Here is a 9,277-nt window from a genome sequence, read left to right as displayed (position 1 = left end):
GTTATGTTGTAACAAGAATATTGATAGAGTCGCCTTAATTCCCTAGTTGCCGCATTTTCTAGGAAACCAAACAGAAAATAAGCAGAAATGAGGGGCAAAATATGAAAGGGAAAAGCACCTGGGTTGTGGGTTGAACAAGAGGGAGGGACGAGCAAGAGAGGAAGACGAGAAAGAAGAAGAAGAGGAGGGGAAGTGAGGGTGAAGAGAAGAGTGTGATAGAAAGCGTAAGGCCATGAAGCGAAGATATGTTGGAGAAGGAGGCCTCAGAAGAAGAAGCGCCATAGGATTTTTGCTAAAATATGAATATGGGTTTGAATATGTTAGGTTCTTATTTTCTTTTTCTCCATAATGAGGTATATATAAGAGTTTACATGAGTGCTTTACAAGGAATTAGGTCTAGTAAAGGATTAGGAAAGTATCTCCTAATTATACAATGATTTGACAACTATATAAAATAGGAAAGTAAATCCCTTAATTAATCAAGGAAATAAATCTCCTTGATTAATTAGGAGACTCACTTCAACACTCATCCTCAAGTTGGTGCATATACGTCACAAATGCCCAACTTGGTAAGTGAGTCATGAAATTCTCTGCCACAAACAGCTTTAAGATATCTGCCAGTTGATCTTCTAATTTTATGAATGGTAGGCGGATGATCTTCTTCTCAATTTTTTCTTTGATAAAATGTCTATCCACCTCAACATGTTTGGTTCGATCATGTTGAACTGGATTATGGGCAATATCAATGGCTGACTTGTTATCACAATGTAACTCCATTGGCTTTTCTGGCTTGAAACCCAATTCTGTCAAGAGTCTTCTGATTCACAATAATTCACAACCTCTTTGAGTCATTCCTCTATACTCTGCTTCTGCATTAGACCGAGAAACCAAATTTTATTTTTTACTCCGCCAAGTGACTAGGTTACCTCCCACAAATGTAAAGTAACCAAAAGTAGAGCGTCTATATATAATGGACCCAGCCCAATCATCATATGTATATCCGAAAAACTTCAAGATCTTCATGTTTTGAGAACATTAAAACCTTTCCAAGGGCTGACTTTAAGTATCTTAAGATTCGATCAACAGCATTCATATGAGAAACACTGGGTGAATGCATAAACTGACTAACCACACTCACAACATATGCACTATCTGGTCTTGTGTGTGCCAGGTATATCAACCTTCCAACAAGGCGTTTGATACTGTTCCTTATTGGTTGGTTCTTGGTCCATGTCTTCACAGAACTTGTGATTCATCTCAATGGGTGGTGTGGTACTGGAGCTGAAGCGGGCAAAATCTCATAAGACGTTTCAATTTCCACCTCCTGATTTTGACAACGTGGAGAAAACTGATCTTTTTCCTCTGGTGACCGGTCGCTGGATTTTGGCGACCGGTCGGTTTGAAACAGCTTCTCTGACTACCAGTCGCTTTCCACTGGCGACTGGTAGTTTTGAAGCAGATTCTCCTTGTTCGAAGAACTAAGGGGGGGTCGGTCGCTTTCCACTGGCTACCGACAGTTTGATTTAGGAATTTGATTTGAGGAATTTGATGTATGAATTAGATTTGAGAGGTATGTGTATAAGATTTGAGGGTATGTGTTTAGGGATTTTAATAAGAGGATATTAGGATTTGGATATGAAGATCTGAATCTGAATATGTAAATATGAGAAATTGGATTTAGGGTTTGTGTTTGAGGAAATTTGATATGAGGATTTGAGAACTTTAGATTTGAGGGATTTGGATTTGGGGAAAAATATGAGGAATTTGATTTAGGGTTTTGAATTTGAATAAGAGAAATTTGAGATAAGGCATTTGAGGACTTTATATTTGAGGGATTTGGAACAAATCCTTTTTCACTCCCCCTCCCCCCCTTGAAGAGGAGGGGAGGAGAAATTTTGATATGAGGAGTTTAAAGAACACAGAAACTCTGTGAACACGGCTTAAGAACATATAAACTTCTCTTCAATCCTCTTCTCCCCTTGAAGAGAAGGGTATGTCGGAATCAAGAAAGAGGCAAAATCTCCATGAGAAAGAGAAACAGATCTTTTTTCACTCCCCCTCCCCCCCTTGAAGAGGAGGGGAGGAGAAATTTTGATATGAGAATTTAGAGACAATCGAGGATCGATTGCTTTGATACCATGCTAAAATATGAATATGGGTTTGAATATGTTAGGTTCTTATTTTATTCTTCTTCATAATGAGGTATATATAAGAGTTTACATGAGTGCTTTACAAGGAATTAGATCTAGTAAAGGATTAGGAAAGTATCTCCTAATTATACAATGATTTGACAACTATATAAAATAGGAAAGTAAATCCCTTAATTAATCAAGGAAATAAATCTCCTTGATTAATTAGGACACTCACTTCAACAATTTCGTTCTTTTTGTTTTACTTTCTTTGTCTTTTAGACCTTCTTCTTTTAAAAATAAAAAATAAAAAATTGTAAATTCTGTTTGAGTAAAGCGATAAACCCTTTTCGCCATAACAGAAACCTTGTTTCCCTCCTCTCCCTCCTAAAGCCCTACCCCTCTCGCCATATTAAAAACAAAAAACAAAATTTTAATTATTTCTAAACTAGAAAATATGGAAAAACTTATAGGTGTCATGTCTTTTGAATTGCATAAGGACTAACTTTAAAAATTATAAGGACTAAAAATCTTCATTTTCTTAACTTTAGTTACTAGGTGTCACATCTTTTGTTTTTTGCGCAGTGAGTGTTATTGAGTGTATTTGGCGATTCAGGTTGTGAGGTTCCCATAACTTTGTAAACATCTCAATTTGTTAATAGAGTATGTGTTTGCACATGCTGCTGTAGGTAGGGACATACCCAGTTAGTTATACTTGTTATGAGGAACCTCGCTAAATCTTTTATTTTTTTGTTTTTACATTTATTTTCTGTTATTATCCTTGGGTTAGCAACATCTGCTCCAGTAGAAATTTATCGATTTCGAAATGTATTGAAGCAATTATTTCCTTAAGGCTTGATGCTTCTAGCACAACACATACACGTATAAATGCATATTACAACCAACTTAGAAATTTGTAAAGGACAATACTAAACATTGCTTTATTTGCTTGCATACATATATGCCTTCACATTTGCAGCTTGTTTTGTGCTCTATGATCTTTTCTGCAGATAAGTACCAATGGCTAAGACAAAATAAAGGACAGCATCTTTCACTTTGTCAAGGAAGTGAAAATACGCATATCTCCAAGACCTCTTCATGGCCAAAGTCCCAAAAACTCCCCAGAACCCTGCACAAAAACCTATCACCATGCCGATGACGAACTGTAGCTTTTCACGTTTGCTGTCATCATCCTCTCCTCCATCTCCACTTAGAACTTGAGGTGCTCCTTCATTGTATTGGCAACCAGTTGGTAATGGACAACCGCTAAGACCGGGGTTGCCCTCATAAATTGACGGGTCAATAAAGGTCTGAAACTGCTTACCTGTTGGAATTTTCCCGGAAAAGTTATTGTATGACAGATTCAAATGATTCAAAAATGTTAAAGAAACCATGCTCTGTGGAATTGAACCTGAAAGTTTGTTCATTGATAGATCAAGAGTTTCTATCAACTCCAAGTTTCCAATATTTGTTGGGATATTTCCTGTCAAATGATTCATGGACAAATTTAAGGTGTCCAACTTTATAAGGCTTGTTAGCCCCATAGGTATCTCTCCTGACAATTTATTGTCCGATAGATCAATGCTTGTAACAAGGTAAAGGATGGAGAAATAATCATATACAAACTCTCTTCCTTTTGACACTAACTCAAATCTTCCCTCGTAACCATAGTTAACTTCATCAGTGGACTCAGATTTCAAGTAACTCAAATTACCTATGCAGTGGGGAATATTTCCGGAAAGATTGTTGTGTGAGAAGTCCAATATATGGAGAGCGGAAAGGCCACATAATTTTAAAGGAATGCTTCCCGTAAATGAGTTGGACCTCAAGCTTAGAATATGTAAATTGGGCATGCTTTCTCCAATGGAAGCCAGAATCGGTCCAGAAAACTTGTTATCACCAAGATCAAGAATATTCATGTTAGTGCAGTTTTTCAAGGAAGGAAATTCACCTGAAAAGTTGTTGCTAGAGAGGCCCAATAATTGGAGTGAAGTAAGAGAGCATAAAGATCTTGGGATTGTACCAGAGAGACTGTTGTTTGACAAGTCTATAGAAATCAATAATGGCATATTGTTCCAAAAATGAGGAATCTCACCAGAGAGATTGTTGTTTGACAAGTCGATCATTTGCAATGATGGCATATTGTTCCAAAAATGAGGAATCTCACCAGACAAGAGGTTATTTGAGATCAATATGACTTGTAATTGGCTTAAAGTACCCAAGAACAGGGGAATGCTTCCACTCAAAGAGTTCGTAGAAATGTCTAGATATTGCAAATTGGGCATCACTTGACCAATGTTATGAGGAATTGGCCCTGAAAATTGATTATCTCTAAGATACAGGTAGGAAATGTTTGAGGACCAAAGTGGGAGTAGGCCTTCAAAGCGATTTGAAGTCAAATCAATAGTGGAAGCATGATTGAATCTTAATGAATTGGGCACCCTGCCGCTTAGTTGATTATCAGCGACATCTAGAATATCAAATTGCAAATCCAACTGCCAAAACCAATCTGGTATGGTGCCTGAAATCCTAGCATTATGGAGTACCACCGTGGTCAACTCAGTCTGATTTCTAAGCCATGTAGGAAATTTGGGACCCAGTTGGCATGATATAATTTCCAAGTATCTTAATTTGAAAGGAGGTATCCAATCAGAACTTATGTTGAAAACCAAGGAAATGTTTGGGGGATCATTTCCAATTGATACTTCTCTCAGGCCTCCAAGTTTCACGAAATGAGCTTCTGTAATGGCACCTTCCCATGTGTTTCTAGAGATATCTAGTGAAACCATCGATGAGAGCTCCCAAAGACTTTCTGGGATGATCCCACTCATTTGATTCGCTCTGAGGTAAAACTCCTCCAAAGATGTCAAGTTTCCAATCGATTTTGGGATTGAACCCTGAAATGAGTTATACAACAAGTGGAGGTATCTCAAGCTTTTAAGATATCCCAAAGAATCAGGCAGTTTTCCTGTCATGAGACTGTTATATGACAAATCCAACATCTCTAGTTTAGTGAGATTGAACAACCAAGGAGGTATCGTGGTGGTGAATTCATTGCCAGAGAGATCAAGAACTGAAAGGGATGTGAAATTGATGGAAGGAAGAGTGAGAGGAAGCATGGGAAGACTACAAGATTGCAAATGCAATTCAACTAGTGAAGGGAGCATATTAACAGTGGGAAGCCAATAGGATGTAGCCTTGGTAAGGTTCACTCCTCCCAAGTTAAGGTACTTTAAGGAAGAAAGAGTTGCAAGCCATTGAAGGTCAGTTTCAAGATTTTCATCAACCTTAATATTGGGGGGAATGTGATTACCAAGATCAAGATAAAGCAACCTTGAGAGGTTTCCAAGATTGGGGGGAATGACTCCAACAAAATCTAAACCAGAGAGATTGAGGTATTTCAGTTTCTCTAGTGATCCAATGAAACTTGGAAATTGGACACCTCCAAAGTTATTGATTATGCTCAAATCCAAGTATTCCAAATCTTTCAAAACAAGCAAAGAAGGGTTGATCTCACCATCAAATGCATTCTCTTCGTACCCATCACGATTGCCAAGATCGAGCCTATTGACACGTCCAGTTATGTTGTTGCAGCCTACACCACTCCATTTGCAGCAATCTTCTCCCACCCAAGACGAAAGCTGTCCGGAAGGATCCATGAGGCCTTGTTTGAGCTTGAGAAGGGCTTTCCTCTCTATATCTATGCATCTCACATTATGATCATCATTGCAGAAACCGAGTTTAATGGTTTCAAGGGATAAAATTCCTGACAGTATAAGTAGTGAGACAAGTTGGATGGAAGCACTAGCACTGTTGTGACCCATGATTCTTATGCAATGGGATGATCTGTAGGACTAAATATATGAGTCTGCAAGATTAAAGAGTACAAAGATGCCCTCTATATAGGAGTAAATGAGAATTCAGATGGTTGAGCTTATGTACGTGTCGTCGTGGGTATCAAGAACGAAAAATTTCCATAAAGTCTCTGATAAATGACTTCCAAGTCTTTGATCAATAAATGTTAGTTTTGTGATATTGTTGCAGTGAAACGAATACCATTTACGGCCACACAAGTATTTTCCTTTCATAATTGCGCGCAACTACTCAACCACGATATCTTTTGATATCACAAACAATTAATATGGCAACCACTCTTTTTTCTCTTTCTCTTTCTTTCTTTGTTCCCACCATTCCAGCAGCCAGTCAAACCTTCTCTTACAGAGATGCCCTGTATAGAGGAGTAAATGAGAATTCAGATGGTTGTTCGAAATTATGTGCCGTCGCGGACACACTAACAAGAACCAAAATTTTCCATAATCAGGTCCCCACCTACACAAATTGTGCGAACTTTAAACGACTTCTTTCCAAATCTGATAAAGAAAAAAAAAAGAGTTCTAAAGTCAATGATACACGACGATCATGCATGCAAAGACTTCCAAGTCAATTTGAGTAAGTTGTGGGGTAAATAGTTCAATCCCACATCAGTACGAGCCAGATAATGACTTCGAAGCAATTTCAGTAACTACTAGACGTTGTCAGATAATATCACAATCTACCACATGCACTAATCTCTCTCTCTCTCTCTCTCTCTCTCTCTCTCTCTCTCTCTCTCTCTCTCTCTCTCTCTCTCTCTCTCTCTCTCTCTCTCTCTCTCCAACAACCCACCACCCTATCAACCTCCCCACCCAGCCATTTTCCCCAAACCAATACATGGAGAACCTGGATGAGTCCATGGAGTCACAATATTAGACTTAGATTGTTAAGTTGGGAATAATATATATTAGTGCTGGACTAGATTATTTGTGGCCCTTGATATAGTCCATTGTACACCACTTAAAACATAAGAATGTCACCGACTGATCTGACTAGATATTTGCTACACCCTTTTGTTTGTGATGACGGTATTATTACTTGGAACGATGAGGAAGAATATTTCGTACAAGGGTTGGATAGCAAATCCTTGTGAGGCAGCTTATCTCTTGGAAATTGTATCAAGACTGGGAAAAGGAAAGCATGAGTAACTCTAGCCTTTGTCTGCACAAAACCTTCTGGTCATCAACCCAGAAACCCATTTTTGGAAAAGGCTATGTATCCTAATTTCCTAAAAGCTGTATTGATTTAAAGTCATCTTCCTTACCAATATATATTTGTGTTATATAGAGTTTTATCATGTCTGCAGTTTCCTTGAAAGAAGCATCTAACAAGCCACATCTCTTTCATATGCCTTTCATGCCACCCCCGTATTATAAAACATGCCATACACCAATCTACCAACCCACTGTCTACCACTATCTTGCCTTTATGTTTGTTAAGCTTTGTATTGTCTCTTAGTTTATTATTATCAATCCGGTATAAATACCTTCTCTTATGGAGATGAATAATCAAGCAAAATATCATGGAATCATCAAATCCGGTATAAATACATCTGATTCTCACGTTGGTTTGTTTTGGGAGAAGATGAATAGACTTGAGAAGTGAACAAGGTTCTTTGCTGTGGAACAGACAAAGAAGAAGAAACCAATCTGTAAAGATTGATAGTTGGTGTTTTTGGTTTGTTGCGCACTGCCTCATTCTTTAGGAATGATTTTTCTTATTTATTTATTATTTCATAAAATAATATTTTATTACTTTTGTAAAAACTAGAGAATGACGATTCAAACTAGTCTTTGTTTTTTTCTTTTTTTTTTGGTCGAAATCAAACTAGTCTTTCTTATCTTTCTTTTTATAACCCTAAACCCTAAATGCACGGTGGAATGACTAGAAGAAGTCCATCACTAGGAAATTTCCTTGCGTTAGGATGCTTATTTCTTGGTTTGAATGCACAGTGTTTGGGTCTTCTAGTCCCACTTGGGAGAAAAGGACCACTGTGCTACGATTTTATTTTATTTTTTATTTTTTATTTTTTATTTTTGGTAAAGATGAACTTTCATTAATAAAGACCAAAGAGAGGTCATAGAACCACCGAGACTACACAACATGAAAGTTTATTTATGAAAAATAATCCTTTGGGCCTCTAGAATATGAAAAATAATCAAGGGTTTGCATACCAATCAATTAATGAAAGTTTATCAAGTTATATATGCAATGATATTTATTACATACTAATAAAAGTCTAATCTTTACTTTTATTTGCTCAGATTGGTGTATCATTATAAGAAGATTGAAGCATATTTTATTTACTCAAGAGTATCTAGGTAACTACACATCACTAAAATTTGGGACTTTCTTTTTTTGCAAGTATGAATTTATCCTAATGGCCTTTTCTCATGTGCTTATTTGGCTCTATCATTGTTGTTTGATATAAAGTTGTGAAAATTATTTGTAATATATGATATAGTAGTAAAAGAAGTTTCTCTTACATGTATGATGTAGTAAAATGAAGGATTCACAACAAGGAAAGGACAAAGGAAAATGCAAAAGTTCCGATAATTATGAACTTTGGACCAAGGAAGAAAGCGATTTCTTGTTAGAGCTATTGGTTGATGGTATTAGTCGAGGATGGCGTGATAGTAATGGGTCAGCTATGTGGAGAGATGCTATCTAGGTCATATGAGGAGATGAAGCTCCAACAAATGTTTATTACGTCTTGAATAACTTTTGTTTTCCTTAAGCCATGTCTAGTTGCTACATGACGTTATTGTTATTACTTTTATCATTTGGTTATTTATCCTTGTGGCATAATTAATCCATGTTATTATATAATTTTTATTTCATATGAAATCTTAGAGCAAATCTTTCGATCCTTTGGAGATCGAGCCTGTTGACACGTCCAGTTATGTTGTTGCAGCCTACACCACTCCATTTGCAGCAATCTTCTCCCACCCAAGACGAAAGTTGTCCAGAAGGATCCGTGAGGCCTTGTTTGAGCTTGAGAAGGGCTTTCCTCTCTATATCTATGCATCTCACATTATGATCATCACTGCAAAAACCGAGTTTAATGGTTTCAAGGGATAAAATTCCTTACAGTATAATTAGTGAGACAAGGTGGATGGAAGCAATAGCACTGCTGTGACCCATGATTCTTATGCAATGGGATGATCTGTAGGACTAAATATATGAGTCTGCAAGATTAAAGAGTACAGAGATGCCCTCTATATAGGAGTAAATGAGAATTCAGATGGTTGAGCTTTTGTACGCGTCGTCGCGGA

At 37.3% G+C, this 9,277-nt stretch overlaps 1 protein-coding gene across 2 annotated transcripts; it reads right to left on the bottom strand.

The window, feature by feature from the left end:
• Window positions 1-2,971: 2,971 nt before the first annotated feature.
• Window positions 2,972-6,154, bottom strand: LOC110763538 (receptor-like protein EIX2). 2 transcript variants are annotated; one of them, XM_021966333.2, is made up of 2 exons: window positions 3,541-6,154; window positions 2,972-3,453 (listed from the first exon to the last, which is right to left on the bottom strand). In XM_021966333.2, the coding sequence occupies exons 1-2, from the start codon at window positions 5,951-5,953 to the stop codon at window positions 3,122-3,124; spliced, it is 2,745 nt and encodes a 914-aa protein (XP_021822025.2). In that variant the 5' UTR covers window positions 5,954-6,154; the 3' UTR covers window positions 2,972-3,121. The 2 variants fall into 2 exon arrangements, with proteins under 2 accessions (XP_021822025.2, XP_088112151.1); XM_088256025.1 differs by having other exon boundaries at window positions 2,972-6,154.
• Between the last annotated feature and the right edge of the window lie 3,123 nt (window positions 6,155-9,277).

This window comes from Prunus avium, chromosome 7, assembly GCF_965620075.1.
Source record: "Prunus avium chromosome 7, drPruAviu1.hap1.1, whole genome shotgun sequence".
In the NCBI taxonomy this organism is placed as follows: domain Eukaryota; kingdom Viridiplantae; phylum Streptophyta; class Magnoliopsida; order Rosales; family Rosaceae; genus Prunus; species Prunus avium.
This window is presented reverse-complemented; position numbering and strand designations above follow the sequence as displayed.